The following is an 18,175-nucleotide window of genomic DNA, read 5'->3' as shown; positions in this document are numbered from 1 at the left end:
TAACAAGGGGTATATCAGCTCTAAATGACAAAGTTGAGGGGTATATCAGACCCTTTTCCCAAGGATAAATAACGGAATTCTCACCTTTAAAATTTTTATTATCATTATTCGCTGTTAGTATTATAAATTTTTAATTTTTTTTATTTTTACGCATCAGATTAATGTATTAACGCATCAGATTAATGTATCTCGTGCATCAGATTAATGTAGCTCATGCATTAGATTAATGTATCTCATGCTCAGATTAATGTATCATGTATAAGATGTATATCATATTAGTGTATCATGTATAAAATGTAATGTATCTTACTTAATGATTAATGTATCTCGCGCATCAGATTAATGTATCAACGCTTATATTATTGTATCATTTTGATGAATTTTTCTAATTATAAACTTATAAAGGACAACTGACAATTTTTATCTTAAAAGTATGTGATTTTTGTCTTTTGCCCTAAATAAAATTGGACAAGAAAAAGAAAAAGCAAAGTAATCTTAATATGAGATTACTTACATTGACTTGTGAATTTTTGTTATCATTTTTGTTATATATATTTGTTAGAAACGTCATAATTTTCCATTAAATTAGTGTGTGTTTTTTTTTGGAAGGAAAAGATTTATTTTCAGAGTGACTTATAACCAGACGATTGAAAATCATGTAGAAGCACATGGCAAGCACCAAAGAAATGAAAGGTACAAAACAGACAATGTCAAAATCACATAGAAATCGAAATTACTCCAAAAAGAATTGATTGCCTTTTGTCTTTCTCCTACTCAAGATGTGGATAACAAGTGTTCATTTGCTGTAATTACAAAAATGAATTTTCCTTCATAAACTATTGTCAACCATGTATATACTATTGGAGCACAAATTATTCTCCCATGAAAGAAAAAGAAAAACTCACTTTCCCACCCCAAAATAAAAAAGAAAAATAAGATGAGAGTAAAATAAAAGAAGCTTTTATATAATCATATGAAGGCTACATAGGATTGTTACCTTGAATATCTATCAAAAAATGATATCTTGAATTGATGTTTCATTCCACCTATGAAATTACAATTACAATAAGACCTATTGATATCTTTTACTACAAGACTATGGGAGTACACAGCTGTTGATTTCTTCATAAGATAATAGATAGATAGATATCACAGGCTACAACCATATGCAACCTATGAGATTATGGGAGACCAAAGTAAGCGGTAACAATGCACATCCCCTGAGAGCGTTCTAGCATTTAGCAGAACAAAATCAAGTACTCCGATGCACATTCCCTAGGGGTTTTGCTGTTTCTTCTGTACATATGAATTCAGACGTACTCGGATACAAACCTCTCTGCACTGGTTTATGTTCAAGGTACCTGACGTCTCTTCATCATTTTCTCCAAATTCTCTGACACCAATGCGGTCAAATTGGGATCCTCAAATCCAAGCTCAGGACCAACTCTGCACACACAATAACACAAGGAAATGATATAGTAAATGAATTCATCAGAAAGAGAGTGAAACAATCCCTCTCTTTCCACCTTCAGCTTACGTTTTAAAATTTTTGTAACCAAAGCAAATGGATCCATCCCTATAACAATCGGAGAAACAACTTATGGAAGGATTATAATGGTTGGAGTTTAATGTACATTCCTGTTGAAATTAACCAAAGAGGCCTTTAGAAGCCTCTAGATGGTATAAGTAGTCGAGATCAGCCCCAACTTTGACAGACACATAGCTCAGCAGTAGGATTTATTCAACAAGTCAATATAGTTTTTCTACCCCTCAACCTAGAACCTCCACATAAGAAATGTCATAGACATCCTATCTTACAAGGAAGTATAGAGAAGCCATAAAGAAAGAATAACATGCAAAACAGCTTACTTAGGATCCAGAACCAACTTCTGAACTTCTTTGATGGCTGAGCTTGCTGCATAAAGTGATATCTTTCCAACCTGTATTAAATGAATGAATAAAGTTAAGAATGCCAATCCAATGAAGCTGAGGTAGGAAAAGAATAAGAATCACTACACAGACCTCCAACATTTGCAGCTTCGCATCATGAGTATTAGGAAGGCCACGGATTTCTTCAGCCATTCTAACAGCCTCACCTAAGCTTTCTGGAGAAAGAAAATCAAGGCCCAATTGGACAGTGGACTGCAATAAAACAGAAAGAGCAATCAGCAGAACTTTTCTAAATCGCACACTAAAAAAGGTTATGTTTTACATCTTCAATGGCTCTAGTAATAAGTGGTTTCAAAGAGGAACTTAACATATCTATTAACTAAAAAAAAACTTCGACTGCAAATCATTAGGAGCTTTCCTTTACAAACATCTGGGCAACTTATACACCTGACCAGGACTTGAAGAACTGGTTCTGAAAGAGGGGAGCATTTGGGGATTTCTTCAGAACATTACAGATATCTAGTGAAAAAACACAAACATTCTGCAGCCCTCTAGTGATTAGAAGGATATCATATCTCTAACTGGGAGAACATATCTCCATCTAGTGAAAAGAATAAAAATAAAAGAGACCTTCCTCTCCAGCAGTTAAGCTAGGTACTTTAGTTTAAGGTTTTTAACCTACTAGATTGGGTGGATGGTTTAGCAAAGCTTAATTTCCATCCAATAGTTGACTGTCATGTGTCCAAAAAACTTTTCAGGAGAAACAGTTGCTTTGTGTTCCTTTTATGAGTATGTGAGGAGGAGGAGAACCTATGTTGTTTACAAGCCACTCATAAAATTCATCTCGTCCACTAACCTGAAGATTCCTCACTTGGAAAGGACAACCAGCAGGAACGAAAATAGCTTCGCCTAAATGCTGTTCAAACGACCAAGGCTCAATTCCTGTGAATTAGAGTTTCAATCAAGGAATCATTTTGTGACAGTATAGCTAAAAGAGAGCAACAAGAAAACATAGAAGAAAATGTTAGGGGTGATGACAGGCACTCATATATTTCAAAGAACATTTGCATATCAGAGTCCAGTTTTAGGGCCTCATTAAATATCCTGAAGTTGGGAACTAAAAGCAGAACAATCCGCTCCAAAAAAATAAGAACTCGAGGAAAGTTTCATTAAGTTAGACAGAATCAGTTCTGAGGCATTGTTAAGTATTTATTTTGTTATAAGCATACAGTGGTTAAGAATTTAAAGCTAATTGGAAAGCTACTGTAAGGCAAAATGTCAGCACATGAGATCTTCACATTGCAACTTTAGTAACAACGACAAACTATTAGTCTTACCAAATAACTCTTTCAACTTTCTCTTATGATGCTCATTCAGATATACTATTCCATCGTAAAGAGGACTTGGCACCTGAGACCAATAATGTTGAAAGCAAATATTATGACCTCAATATATATAGAGAGAAATACTTGGACAAGTTATTGCATTTGAGAAGTAAACCTACAGAATCATCCGTTACATGGTCTGAATCTCCGTGTTTCTTCCAATGAAATCTTAGATACTCGATAAGCATCGGCACATCCTGCCTCCGGAAGACATCCCAAAGAGCTCCAGAATGACTACTGTCGGAGCTGTTTAGACTGGAACCATTTAGATCTTCATGACTCAAGTTATCTACACCAATCTGAGAAGTAACTCTGCTCTCTGGGTCGACCAACATTTCATTGGCATTTGAATCTGTATCAGCATACTGACCATCCCCTCTATCGCCAACAGGCGAGAATTTGGAGAAATCCCCTTCGCTTGAAACATTTAGTGCATCGCCAGGAATTCCTTTGTGATCAGATTCAGCAAAGATTTTCTGCATCTTTCCTATCTTCGTCTTCTGCCAACCTTTCAGTTTGACCTCACTGATATGAACCAAAAGGAATACCTAATTACAGAGAAGAGACAGCAACCTAAATTATTTATCAGATGAAAGCAGGATTTGTACTGTAAGACCAAACAACAACAACAAACCAATGTAGTCCTATAAGCGGGATCTTGAGAGGGTAGAGTGTACACATAACTGAACCCTACCTCGTGGAGGTAGAAAGGTTGTTTCGCACAGACCCTCGGCTCAAGTAAAGCACATCAAAGCAATTAAAAGGAAAATACAGACGTACAGAGGACATAGCAAATAATAGGGAAAGCATAACATAACTTTCAGAAAACAAGAGCAATAACAATAACCAAAGAATGTGATAACTGAAGCACAAAAAATAATGAGCAACAAAAATACAAGACAGGTAAATACGAGAAAAATGCTACAACTACTGGTATAAATGGGGAAATAGGTACGGTGCGCAATATCACCAAGCCTATCCTTCCTGGAAACGAGAGACAATGCCCAACAACCTACAAAGCTTCTACCTTAATATGTGACCTCCATAACCTCCTTTCTAAGGTCACATCCTCGGTAAGCTGAAGTTGTGTCATAACTCATATCTTGCCTAATCATTTCTTCCCAACACTTCAGTATATCTCTGCCTCTCCTTAAGCCGACGACATTTAAGCTCTCACACCTCCTCACTGGGGCTTGTACACACCTTCTGTTCACATTCCCGAACCATGCAAAGGAGAAGCTAAACTAATATTTTTGTTCTTGATTACTTGTACACATTAAGGCCAGGATCAGGTATTTTTCCGTTATCAAGTTAATGCCTTATCAATACCAAATTGACCAAACAATCGAATTGTTTGTGGATCAGTCAACTAAAAATGTTAGACTCTACAGAAAAAATAAATCATCTTGAGGATTATATTTGCAAATATATTTCCAAGTAAAAATGCACGCATCCTCATAATGGAATTCAAGTCACTTTGCATATCAACTGGCCTCGACTTCAGATAAACACAAGAAACTCTCTAATTGAGGTATCAAATATATGAGGACAATAGGAAGACACAGATGGCATGGGAAGGAAATTATAGCACTCACTAGGTCACGCATGTTGGTATGCAGATTGTTCACTGAGTCACCTTTACCAAGTTCTTCATACATCCCATAAGAAAGAAAGATCTTAGGACCAACATCATTCTGCAGGGAATAATGAGGCAATTTTGCAGCTACATTTAGAAGACCCCACTTGGAGTGAATGAATTCAAGTAAAGGAAGTTTACTAATAAACTCAGGTCTCTGGTACAACAAGAACTCTTCTGAAGCACTAGGAGAAGGCCAGTCTTTCAATTTGAGCATTTCTGGCCAACCATTCTCATGAATTCTTCCCTCTGAGTATCCTCTGACAAATTGACCAATCTGAATATCAATCTGCAAAACATTAAACACGAGACGATGGTATGATCAGCTAAAGATAAAAAGAAATCAAGAGCCCACTTCACGGAAAACGGACACAGTAGTTATAACATATAATAGGGGATATGAACCACATATGTCAATCGAAAGAAAGTTGAAACCAGATCTAATAGTGTAAGCAAGAGACAATTGGTACCAACCTCACTCCCATCAAAACAATCAATGGCCTTCACAGTTCTGTTATCATCTTTTGTTTTCTCCTCTGTTGTCTCCCTTACCCCTCTCCATATCTCAATGGGATCCCAGTTTGACATTGATGATACATCATATATATCCTTGATGATAACAGGTTTACCTCTACTCCATTGCTTTCTGAAGTCCTCGATCCCTTCACTTCTAATATCTTCAGACAATGGATGATACAAAACGTTATCATCCCCATTTTCTCTATGAGCAGCTTGGAACAACTTCCCTTCAGAAATATTCTCTAGATCGCCAGAATCACATACTTTACATCCACTAACCATTTCTTCAACATTTTTCACCAGTTTCGCGACCCAATTCATCTTGAAGATTCGTTTCAATGATAAGACCGAGGAACTGCAGCCTCCATATTGCTTTGGTGGACAGGGTATGGAGCCATTACCATCTGCTTTCCAATCAGAAAGCTTGCTAAGTATATTTAGATGAACGTTTGACAATTTCACTTCCTTTGATGTGGTTTCTCTGCAATCAGCTCTTCCTAGGAATTGCTTACCCCTGTCATCCTGCACAAGCTTGGTTGCATCTCTGAGATCTTTGCAGCAGCTAAGGCAGAGGTCATATGAGCAATTTGAGCAGTGTCTATGGTAATCAACAATTGGTATCCTGCAGAAATTACTGCAAACAGAAATGTCTCGATGATGTAGATCTTATCAAGCAGAGAAGTTGAGTGTGCATATTTCCTAATGGCAGGAATAGAGAGAAGATAAGAACTTCGGCAATTGTTCAACATTTTTAAATTTGAAACATTACCAGCACATTTGCTCATCTGCATTCAATTTTGTCCGACCAAGATCCATTCCATTTCCTGGACAATATAAGGGATATTCAGTTCATACATCATTGTTTGCCCAATATCAGAATTTGGACTCCCATATACGTTAATAAAGATGCAAAAGATCATATTTGTACCTCGTAGTCTTTTTTCTAGTTCCACCTCAAAGCACTGCTGATTATGAATATGCTTAACAACTGGAAGAACTGCTGACAAAAGGGAATAGAGATACTGCAATTTGTTTTGTGCAGGTATCTCCCTTATTCTAGCCTAAGCACACAGCAATAATCACAGATAAGAAAGAAATATTTTATACATATCATGTAAAGCTCTTTTAGCCCTATATATATACCTTTAACAAGTTGTCTCCCCGCATACACACTTTGCAATTGCAACTACCACGACACGCGGGACAAATCCTCTGTATCTCTTCAACTGGTATGTTGGAGTACCTGAGATTAAACTCCGCAGTCATTGCATAGGAAATGGAGAAATTTAGAGACATGTTACTTTCATAATTGAGTCTCACCAAGTTGAAATGCAGCTTTCACAGTATCCCCTTCTATCACATCTAAGGCACCAAGTTACTCGGTGATCATTCCGCCTACATTGATGACAAGGTTGCCCCCCTGTATTATCAGAAGAATTGGAGCTCCCTTCAGAAGTTCCCTAGGGGGAAAATCAAAGAAGCCCAAGTGAGAATATCAAACACAGCCAGCAATAATAATGACAGACTGTTGACTTCTAATACTTGGAGTGCAAATGAAACTTCAGGTCTAAGAACTCTAATTGAATCTAAGACAATATGTCTACTTCAAACTTAATGTGCAGATTACATAACAAACACCACAATTTAATTATCTTAATTCTAATTATTTATTTACTTAATGACTGCATCACATTAACCTAGAGTAATCTCATGTTTTTACCAAAATACAACCTATCCACTTCCTAAAGTAACTCCATTCCCAATGCTACTCACTGTGAGTGCAAACTCACCGCTGTAGGACTGGAATCAAACATCTTCAGCGATCTGCTTCTGGAAGATTCCATACCAGAAGGGGGTGGCGTCCTGTAACCTCTTCGGCTTTCATCATACTGTACAACATCCATGTCTAGATAATCAGTAGACTTCATGCCACGAGCTAAAAATATCTTGCTTTGAGGTGTTTCAGAAAAATAATTCATCTGATTCTTTGGTACCTTTTCTTTGTGCTTCTTCCCGGAGAATGAACCAGAATAATCCCCATGTTTCTGGTTCTCGGCTGTTATATCCATATCATCACTTCTACTCTCCGAATATACATCATTTTCATCCATTGATTTTCTCTTTCCCTTTTTCATGCTGGCTCTCATTGCAGAATTTGCAGCTCTCTTCTTAGCCTGTATGTAGTGCTTTTCACACACAGTCTTATCAGGCATAGACAATGCAGTGCATCTCCACTGTTTCCCGTCAGACCTCTTACACCGCAAATCATCAGGTATGCCAATATTATCTTCAACAGGCCCAGAGGATGATCGTGGGTAATCCATCAAGATGTGAAGTATGAAAACTAAGAGCTAAATAATCATCCAAAACCATATGATGAAATAACCTGAACATTCACAGACAAGTAGCCAGAAAAATAGAAAGAGGAATAAATTGCATGATGAGTAAGAACTTGAAAACCACAAAAACGTTAAAAATACTAAAAGCTTATTGTAATTAAATCTACAGCAAGATTTACAAGAAAGCAGCCAGTGCTATATGGGTCCTTTGCTTCTATTGTGTTATGTCATAGCAACATCCGCATAGAAACTTATTCCGTGTTATTCTAATCTTTTCCCATTCATATGAGACAAATGAGTACATTGTCGAATATTTGAGGGATAAGGCACAAGTACCACCCGGAACTATACCCAGGATCCCAGAGACACCGAAACTTTACAGGGGTCCAATTCCCTCCTAAACACATTTTTATGTATTTTTGTGTTCCTTTTGTGCAGTCGTATCACCATTTTCCAGGTAAATGACGTGCGGTATCTAGCAAGCGTTTTGATTACACAAAAAGGGTCTCACTCGATTAACCTTTACCACTATCATTCAAATTTTTTTTACACAAATAAGATTTAACTTTATTCCCAAAAACATTTAACTTTACCAAAATGATTTATCTTTCCAGATCCAACCTCTCGCCTTCGTGAACTCACCGAAATCATAGCTTTCAGTTTTGTACTTAGTATGTAGGCTTCAATTTGATACTTTTTTTTTTAGTTTTTGATTCCATCCCAGGAGTGTAGGGTTTCTTTTGATTGAATCATCCGAGGAGTGTGGTCAAATTTGAAGGCTTTCAAAAATCAGAACTACAAATTAGACATGAAAGGACGCAAAGATAAAGAATTTACACAAAATTAAGCTTACCTTTTTGAGTCAAGAAGACATTTCAAGAAGGGTATTGAAATGGAGCAACCATTAATGGAGAATGAAGAAATGGTAAATTGAATATGAAAAGAATCAGGTTTTGAAGAAGGGATTTTTTTCAACTTTGTCAATGACATGTGGCAAAATCCTATTGATTAGCGCTGCTGCACTACTGTTCCCACGTGCCTCAGATTAGTGTATTCACGCTCGGTGCCATGTCAGCACAAAAGGAGCACAAAAATGCATTAAAAAAATGTGTTTAGGGGGTAATATGACCCTCACAAAGTTTAGGTTGAAATTTCGGGTAGATTCAGGGTAGTACATTAGTGTATCATCTAAGATGATATATTTTTCTCACATAGGAAGCTAATAAGAATGCAAACTAACCGCAGGAGAATCACAAAGAACTAGCAACCGGTCCAGAATTTGCATTCTATAATTAAGAATAAAACTTAAAGATTCAACTTCTCCTCGCCCTTCAATTCCTACCGAGCTTTTATGGCTGTATTTCACGAGATCATCTGGATGGAGAAGTGACATCCGGTAATTCAAAAACACTACTTCTCTTAACTAAGTTTATTCCTGGGAAAGATAAATTTATAGATTTTCTCCCTCAATCAAAACGGACACGGAATTCCATCAATAAGAAAGAACTGCTCTTTTTATTTTTTCCCCTTCCCCCATTACAGCAGAAAACTAATAAAACATACTATCAATCAACCAACCAACCAACTATACCTAAATCCCAAACTAGTTGGACACAACTATATGAATCCCCTTTTAACAATTCTGCTCTATCCAGGGTCATTGAAATCAAAGTACAGAAAAGAACCCATCTCACAGTAAAACGAAACAAAACCCACGTCGCAAAAATTAAAATCCTTCGACAGAGATTGTTCTAAATCCAAAACCTACGCAAATTCGGGCAAAATTTTCATTCATAATAATATCAAAAGAGAAGCAGAAGAAACAGAAACATACATAAAATCATAATAATAGTCTTACATTAGCAGCGAATTATAGGTCCAACAATTCATCAACAAAATTAGGGTGCTTTAACAGTATAAGGAAGATCAATCCAGTAATTATAGAGTGTGTCTCTACGAAACTATGTGGGAAATAGAGAGAGAAAGTAGAGAGAGAAACCTGGGGCATTCGTGAAGCTGTAATTCGTGGGGGTGTAAGATGCAGAAGGCGAGAAGGAGGAGAAGAAGAAGGAGAAGACTGAAACGACGTCGTTCAAGTGCTGTAACCAAGTGCTGCACTGCAGCTGACAATCCCATCTTCTCTCTTACTTAATTTTTTTCAGAAAAGAAAAATAAAGTTACTCGTAAAAGGGAACTAATTCGTAGCTTCATTAAAATATTATTAAAATTATATAATTTCAATTTATTTCTTTTCTTATAAAAAATATCTCAATACTCGTATTTACAATCCAATTAAAGTATCCAGTACTCATATTTAAACTAAATTCGAGTTTATGTCGAAAAGTGTGAAACTTCTTGACTAAAAATAAAGAAGCACTTGTCAATCCATCTGCCGATTAATTTTAATTATTCTCATAATAATAATAATAATAATTTATACGAGAACATATTTAAAATATATATATATATATATAATATATCATACATTTTTTTTTGATGTCTAATATCTTGGTAAATTACAATGTAAAATACTCTTGTAGTACTAACCCTCCTGTGTTATGAAATACAGAATATAAAAACAAAAATTGAAATATTGACGTTATATTTTAATAAATATTTTTCAGAACATCTAATTAGAAAATGAGGAAAAACTATCGATCACTTATTATAATTTGCACGTGTATGCTATTTTAATTTATTTTTAAAATTTGTATACTAGTACTATTGAAATATTTGAGTTTCTCTTTAATTATCATTTACATATTACATTTCATAAATGATGTGATTAAAAAATATCAAGATACAAAAATCTACTTGCATACAAAAAAATGTAAAATCAAGCAAAGGCTTGGTAGGCACTTTAAGCAAAGAGATTAGAAACTACATTTATATTATATTATACAAGTGCTTCGAATTATCACAAAATTTGCATAGAAATATATTACACTAAAAGAATGATAAAATTTTTTCTACTTTCTCATAGATATGTCAAAAAGAATCACACATGAAAATGTTACAGAACATAATAATGCTATTTACAGTACATTACATTACATTACTCATGTTAGCACACAATATTTGAGCTTCATGAAAATGTTTGTGTAAAGATTTCTCCTTGAATCCTTGCCATCTATGCTGCTAAAAGACAGAGTCTTGACGATACCTTTAGATCATCTGCAGAAGATTCTGCACGATTTCGGAAATTGGTGGCCTGAATTCAGGTTCCGACTGCCCCAACAAAAAAATAAGAGGACATGAGAACAGTAACAAAAGGAGACAGCTCGAAAACTTATGTATGTTTACTAAAATTTAGTATTTACTAAAGCCTTGTAGCTCAAATGTAGAGTTTGTTTTCTTGTTGTACATAGTTGTATGCAGTCTATGGTGAAGTAATTTTATCAAAAACACGGTGAGAGTATGGAGAAACCTGTAAAGGAAGAGACCGACCTGAATACACAAGGAAATTATGTCAGCAAACCGAGACAAAGACTTGGATGGATAACAACCATTTAGGGAAGGATCAACCATTCTTGATAATGCATCTATATCATGCAGCCGTGGAATAGCCCATCGAACTAGCAACTGCTCCCCTCTAGGTCGTGACCTGGAAATCATATTTTAATGGGCTCAAAGTCAGGAGTCGTATAATTTTAGAAACATTTGTAGTTGCAACAATAACAACTAGCAAGGTGTTAAAATATATCTGTCCAGAATGAAATTAACCTGTCGTAAGATTGTCTTCCTGTGAGAAGTTCTAGCATAACGACTCCAAAGCTATAAACATCACTCTGACAAGTATAGTTTCCCAATTCAAGTTCAGGAGCACCATAGCCGGATCCTTGCAGCTGAAAGTTGTACTGAAGTTATCAACACTTTATTCAACGATAAATGCAATATGAGATGGGACAGTTTTTGATGCAAACCAAAATTAGCAGAAATACCAGGTCTTGTCCTTCCATTTTTATCCCCTCGAAATAAGGAACAACCATTTCTAAACAGATTACACCAACTTTTAGCAGCCAATTCATGCTTTGGCACCTAGATTTCATACTAAAGAATAATGATGCAGTTTCTTGAAAATGAGAAGGAAGTGTTTCCAAGTTCAATGAAAATCACAGTCCAAGAGGCCCATTACGAATTCAGAATAACTACAGTATGCAAGTAAAATCCCTGTTATTCTTGTTTCTAGTTTGAGGAGAGAAGGGATTACCTGTCTTATGGAATCAGATGACATCAGAGGCGCCAAACCACAATCTGACATATGTACAGCAAGTTCATCATCAAGGAGAACATTAGTGGACTTGAAGTTCAGGTGGACAACAGGTGGTTGACAAACTTCATGCAAGTACCTTTCAGTGAAACAGGAAGCAACTCAATTTCTAAATGGTTACAAGCTAAGGATAAAGCTACAAAATTAATTGTGGTGTAGCAAACATTAAGCCCGGGAAACACGCAGAGCTGACTTTAACAGCCAATTTCTAATTTATTTAATCATCACAATTGGGATTGATATAAATCATTAAAACAAGTTATAAGCACTTATAAACTAATATCATTTAGCTTTTTTTTCATACTTACTCTAATGCTCTTGCTGCTTGAAGTGCAACGCGTACACGTGTACTCCAGGAAAGTTTTCTGTGGATCTGATCATCTAAGTGCAATGCTTCATGGAGGGTACCACTTCTGCAATACTCGTAGACAAGCAACCGTTGTCCATGCTCTGAACAGTAACCCACAAGTTTGACAATGTTTTCATGCTGAAGTTTAGAGATATTGGAAACCATTTCAACAAATTCTTGATCACTTTGACGCTTGGTCATCGCAGTGTCTAGTTTCTTGACCGCCAAAAGCTAACAAAACAAAAGGCATCAAGAAATAGCAAAGTCTCAGCACCTTCTACCCTTGTACAGCATCTAAATAGGTTACATACAAACATGACAAGTACAAGTGGTTATTGGGAAAACAGGAAACTATTTCAATGAATCAGGAGGCACGTCTGGTATATCTACAGTCTACTAATGGAAACTGTTGCAGTCTACAAGGTTGGACTACTTCTATTATGCAAAACTTGAGTCAAACATTACAGACCCATCAAACATCTACAAGTTCAATGTAAAATAGATATAATGTCTGTCACAGAAAACCATGCTTTTAATTAAAAAATAACGAGTAATTTCCACCTTCAAAAAAGTGAAATTGAAGCTCGAGATGTGGTACTGATGCAATCACAATGCATGCAAGCACATAGTATTTACTGATCTGAAGCTCGTGAAAATAAAGATGCTTACTTTTTTGGGAGACTCAGCTCTGTAGACTGTTCCAAGCATGCCTCCTCCAATAAGATTATCTTGAGAAAAGCTATTTGTATACTGCTGAAGAGAGGCAATGGTGAAGAGCTCTGCAGAGTTTACATTCTTCATAGCATGCTTGCCTGAGGTAATTGGCGGCAAAATTGGATTTACAACCATCCTCTCAGCAGAAAGAGTTTGAAGAAACGGTGGTGGCGGTGGTGGAAGAACATCCGATATCATTGACTCCATCTCCGAGCCCAGCTCATCGTCTTTATATGATATAGTGCTCTTCACGTCTTTCTGCAGCACAGCCTCTGAAGTATTCATTGACATGTTCCTACCCTGAGCTTTCCCATTTCCAGCCACTGGCCTCAAACCTGCTTCTTTTGGACATATCCATTTTGTCATCATAATGCCATTAAAAACTACAGGTAACTGACGATAAACATTAATCTATACGAAGAAAGTACACATATGAACTATTTACCTTTCTCTGCATCATAACATGGATTTTGCAGGGATTGATCATGTTTAGGGTTACCCTTGGCCTTGGGCAAACTATGATCATATGTTTCATGTCTCTTGGTTTCTTTTTGAGTCTCTCTTCTTCTTTTGCAGAATCGTGACATCAAAAGGCAAACACCCAATCCAAGTATGACAAGGGATACTAATCCGGCTATAGCAATCAATTTGACATGTTTGGTTGAATTACTACTATTTTGCCCTCCAGAGGGCTGTAATTCCTGTCCTGGCGGTACAATATATGGCAGTGAAGGGGCTAAACCTGGAGAAAGCGCAAATGGTGCTGGAGAAGGCGATACCATGGGTGGTGAAGAGATGATAGTAGTATTAAAAGGATTCCCTGCACGTCTGATAAAAAACATAGATTTCACCATGCAAGGCAACAAAATTTACAAGTATACAAATGAACCTTTCATGAAGAAGAAAAGACTAACATAGTTCGCTTCCCCCAAAGACTAAGAGTATCAACTAATTGAGGCCATGACTAAGGCTAGTCTATCAAAAAATGTATCATGTTGATTAGTTATCCATTGTAATTTCATTTTAACCAATCAAATGGTTCTGGAGATGCATTTTTGTAGATGTGCAAAACAAATGTGTTTACACGGTTTATCTTTTGAAGATTTGTGAGCACTTTTATGAGTGGAAGTTTTTTAATGAAAATCCCTCAAACCCCCTTCTTCATTGATGAAATGAAAATTTTCTTATAAGAACTTAAGCAAACATGGTTTCAATAAGGTAAGAACTCCAAAAGAGCTTTCACAACAAACCCTAACTAAATATCTATTATCAATCTTGCACAAAATAAAATTTTAGATAAAGTTAAGAGTGACATATAGGATGCATAAGGTAGAACGGATAAAGAGGATTCATATAGCCCATCCGCAATTAATTTGGGATTGAGGATGGTTGATTGATAGAGTAAAGAACTGGTTCATAAGGTGTACTATGCAGTCTTCATCAAAAAGACCATACTATTTAGTAATATCATTGCATGCCATATCTTCAAGTTTGCTACATACCCAGTTATTAGCCAGTGTACTGATTTATTTATCAGATCGATGCATGACAAAGTAATAGAAACTAAAACTTGTAAAACCAACATTTTCATTGTCAGCTCAAGGAATGGTGTCAGTTTATTAGAAACAACAGTTATACTGGCTTCCCATAATATTCGTTGCAAGCACAATTGGCAATTAAATTAGATCTAAATAGTGCAATCTCTAGCCCAAGAGACAACTCCCTTTTGTTTTAAGTTTTTTAAATCACATTGTCCCATTACCACAGTGACCAGTGCTACTCCAATTTTAAATTGACGGAAGTACACAGAGAGATGAAGCTAAATTAAAACAAAGAGATATAAAGATGCTCCAATTCATATTACAGAAGTTGAAGATAGAATAAAATGGACTTCATCAGCTTAAAAGAAAAACTCAAACTAAATAGGGCAAAAAAATTTCTGGGTTTTACCTGAAGGTCGGGATGCTCAACAATTTTGGCGGTATAGGCCCAGAGAACAAATTATTCTCTATGTTTCTGCAGAACAAGAAAGTGACCAAATTTAAGCACACATTGAGCAGAAAACGACATAGTTGATGACATTATCTATAATGATAAAAAATTTATTAGTCCAGGAGATTACAAATCCGTTAGACCAAGATCTTGCAAAACGTCAAGGATCCCAGAAAGCTGATTGTTCTGTAAGTGTCTGCATAGAGCCAAAAGTATATATTCAAAAATCAAAACTAGAGTATCACAATTTGCCATAAATACAAGTATATTGACAACTTCAGTTGAGAAATTATGTTAACATCCTTTTACCATCCAAGAATATTAAGCTAAATGGTTGCAAATGGAGATTCTAGACAAAATTAATACACTTTGTGAAGTATTATCCTCAAATATCATTCCTCTAGCTTGTTCACAGCAAACACATCTTGACAAACCAACATTCAGCACAACTATACAACAGTTACATATGCGACGAAATGTCAAAAACTATATTTATCTTTACAAAACTTATCAGTTTAAATTATGTATGAGCAGAACTTATGTAAAAATTCTGAAGGAATTAAGGACTTATTTGAACTTCTAGTCAGTGTCTCGAGAGAGGAAAGCACTCATTCCTCATAGCCAGAAAAAAGTAGTTTCATTTCCTTATATTTCCCTAATTATCCTACCAACAAGGAGAAATACATACAAGGTAGTAAGTGACGACAAAGTCCCCATTGAAGGAGGCAGTTGACCACTTAAACTGTTCCCAGATAAGTCCCTGCAAAATAAGAGCATGAAGCCATAAATAAAAACAACACCAAGAAAAGTAGTTTTATCACTGGAGAAAAGGTAAAAAGCTAAAAGAAGTATTGAGTACATGTTAATCAAAGTCTTAAGTTGCAGAAAGGCATCTGGAATGACTCCATTGAGATGATTGTTGTTCAACGACCTATTAGGGAGAAATTAAATGTAATGACAACAAAAGAATGGTCATTGAAAAAGTATATCAAGATAAGTCAAATATAACTTACAAGTCTGTTAATTGCCCTAACGAGGATATGTTGTCTGGAATGCTCCCAGTAAGCTGGTTACCGGAGAGAGACCTATATATAAACAAATACCATAATAGGCTAAAAGTGTGGATGTATGTGGAGAAAATAACTTATAAAGTGGTGAAGAAGCTCAGTAAGGACAAAGATTATTAACTTACAAGGTTTTGAGGGTAATAGGCAAATTGGATGGTATACTGCCTCCAATATGGTTGTTGCTGAGATCTCTGGTTTGAGAATAACACAAACCGTAGACATTTAATACATAACAGTTAGCTAAATCCATAGAATTAAACAATGTAATAGTGGTGTCAAATGATGCAGGGAAGGACAAAGTGCACAGAACCAAATGACAAGGTGAATTTCACCAACATAAGTCAAATCAATGCACTGATGAAGTATAAAGATGGTACCAACATTTGTATGATTGAAGCAAAGCTTCCTATGCCCTCACTTAATTCACCTCCCAAATTTGAATCATTTAGTACTCTGCCAAAAGAAGAAAAGAAATCTGTTATAAAGTAACCTAACCATGTGAGAGACACAAGCAAAAATAAAATGAAATCTTACATTCCAGTTACATTGGAATTGACACAAAGTACACCATGCCATAGATCACCACAAGGGTCTAATCCATATGGCACCCATCCAGGAAGCAAAGGGTAGCCCAGACTAGTATATAAACTATTTATGGCAAATACTGGAGAGCAAGAAAACATCAAAATGTAATTTCACCAAAGCTAATAGAAAAGATAACAAATTCAAACTATTGAGACATTCTATAATACACAAAATTCAAACCACAAAGAGATTATTAATACCATCACGAGGATCAGTAAACCCCTGGCAATTTTGAACAGCAAAAACTGCAAATACAAACAAAATCTTCATATATAGTCCACACATCTTGTGACCTATCATCACTTACGGACACTCCAAGAACACAAATTTTCTGCTTCCTCTTCCTCTGTACTCCTTTTCCCTTCAAATCTTTGTTTCACAGTTCCACCCCCAAAAAAAAAACTCTGCAAAACACTACAAAGATCTTCACTTTAACATACAAAATAGACAAATCTCCAACAACCAAAAGAAACAAAACCTCAAAACTACATTTCCATGGATTTTCAAAACAAAAAAACACACATAACCTGCAAAAAGAGTACTCTTAAAAAAGAAAGACGGTCAAATACTGAACACCCATCATAGAGAAGTTCAACAAGCATAAAAAGAACACATCTTTCAATACAAAAAGTACATAAAGATTCAAACTTTATGTCAAAAAAACAGTGAAAAATAGTAAAGTGAAGAACCCCACATACAAGAAAGTTGGGATATGTGCTACTACCCTTCTCTTTTTTGTGTCCCTAAACAAGACAAAAACAATAGATAAACACTTGCTTTTAGGCTTAAGCCTATAATCTTCTTTCTTCTACCTTCTGATAAACAGTGATTTGGTATAGCAGTAGAGTACTTAATTTAGGGGAACCCACATATAACAAATTTTCCTAAGAGAACGTTAAAAGCTGGAGAATTTCAATAATTTGATTTGAATTTATACTGCAGAGTGTACCGTTGGTGCTGTGTAGAAAACACTACTGCTTCTCTCTCTGAATTTGACTATTTATGCTTTTAATGCAAACAAAATCTACACTAATATTTTGGTAGACCAATCTTTATTTTACTCTCTCCGAATATAAAATTAGCATTTATGTGTCATACAGACAATTTAATTTTTTATTTTACTCTTAATTTATTTTTATCTTCGATTTTATGTTATTATTTATACTATTTTGAAATCTCCATCTCCAGTTTATAAAATTAATAAATAATTCATTATGTTATATCTAATTTACTCTGGTGATTAAATACTATATTTATTTTTCAATCTTTAGATGACTTATATTTAATAAAAGTGATTTAGTAAAATTATCTTTATCATTTATTGATTCTTAATCTATGTGACAACTCATCAATAGCGAACAATTATTGTTAGAACAAAGGGAGTAACACAAATTACAAGTAAACATTATATATTAATATACATAGTAAT

The 18,175-nt window shown here is 35.5% G+C and overlaps 2 protein-coding genes across 14 annotated transcripts; both read right to left on the bottom strand.

Annotated features, from left to right (window-relative positions):
• Positions 1-939: 939 nt before the first annotated feature.
• Positions 940-9,939, bottom strand: LOC107011550 (lysine-specific demethylase JMJ25). Of its 4 annotated transcripts, XM_015211093.2 has the most exons (15): positions 9,769-9,937; positions 7,425-7,816; positions 7,221-7,319; positions 6,751-6,890; positions 6,574-6,673; positions 6,359-6,491; positions 6,200-6,254; positions 5,386-6,064; positions 4,871-5,200; positions 3,395-3,823; positions 3,228-3,300; positions 2,747-2,832; positions 2,023-2,142; positions 1,870-1,940; positions 940-1,446 (listed from the first exon to the last, which is right to left on the bottom strand). In XM_015211093.2, exons 2-15 carry the CDS (start codon positions 7,752-7,754, stop codon positions 1,353-1,355), a joined length of 2,739 nt encoding a protein of 912 aa, XP_015066579.1. In that variant the 5' UTR covers positions 7,755-7,816; positions 9,769-9,937; the 3' UTR covers positions 940-1,352. The 4 variants fall into 4 exon arrangements, with proteins under 4 accessions (XP_015066579.1, XP_015066576.1, XP_015066578.1 ...); XM_015211090.2 differs by having other exon boundaries at positions 7,221-7,816; positions 9,769-9,939; XM_015211092.2 differs by lacking the exon at positions 9,769-9,937 and adding an exon at positions 9,628-9,762 and having other exon boundaries at positions 7,221-7,816.
• A 703-nt stretch (positions 9,940-10,642) lies between these two features.
• LOC107010950 (protein STRUBBELIG-RECEPTOR FAMILY 3-like) lies at positions 10,643-17,711 on the bottom strand. Of its 10 annotated transcripts, none has more exons than XM_027915025.1 (17): positions 17,696-17,711; positions 16,947-17,160; positions 16,696-16,825; positions 16,543-16,614; positions 16,287-16,352; positions 16,108-16,179; positions 15,954-16,025; positions 15,783-15,854; positions 15,225-15,290; positions 15,053-15,118; positions 13,548-13,930; positions 13,058-13,443; positions 12,348-12,619; positions 11,980-12,118; positions 11,493-11,614; positions 11,217-11,373; positions 10,643-10,997 (listed from the first exon to the last, which is right to left on the bottom strand). In XM_027915025.1, exons 2-17 carry the CDS (start codon positions 17,044-17,046, stop codon positions 10,935-10,937), a joined length of 2,238 nt encoding a protein of 745 aa, XP_027770826.1. In that variant the 5' UTR covers positions 17,047-17,160; positions 17,696-17,711; the 3' UTR covers positions 10,643-10,934. The 10 variants fall into 10 exon arrangements, with proteins under 10 accessions (XP_027770826.1, XP_015065703.1, XP_027770828.1 ...); XM_015210217.2 differs by having other exon boundaries at positions 17,559-17,696; XM_027915027.1 differs by lacking the exon at positions 17,696-17,711 and adding an exon at positions 17,559-17,675 and having other exon boundaries at positions 16,947-17,150.
• Positions 17,712-18,175: the final 464 nt, after the last annotated feature.

Source organism: Solanum pennellii, chromosome 2, assembly GCF_001406875.1.
Source record: "Solanum pennellii chromosome 2, SPENNV200".
Classification (NCBI taxonomy): domain Eukaryota; kingdom Viridiplantae; phylum Streptophyta; class Magnoliopsida; order Solanales; family Solanaceae; genus Solanum; species Solanum pennellii.
This window is presented reverse-complemented; position numbering and strand designations above follow the sequence as displayed.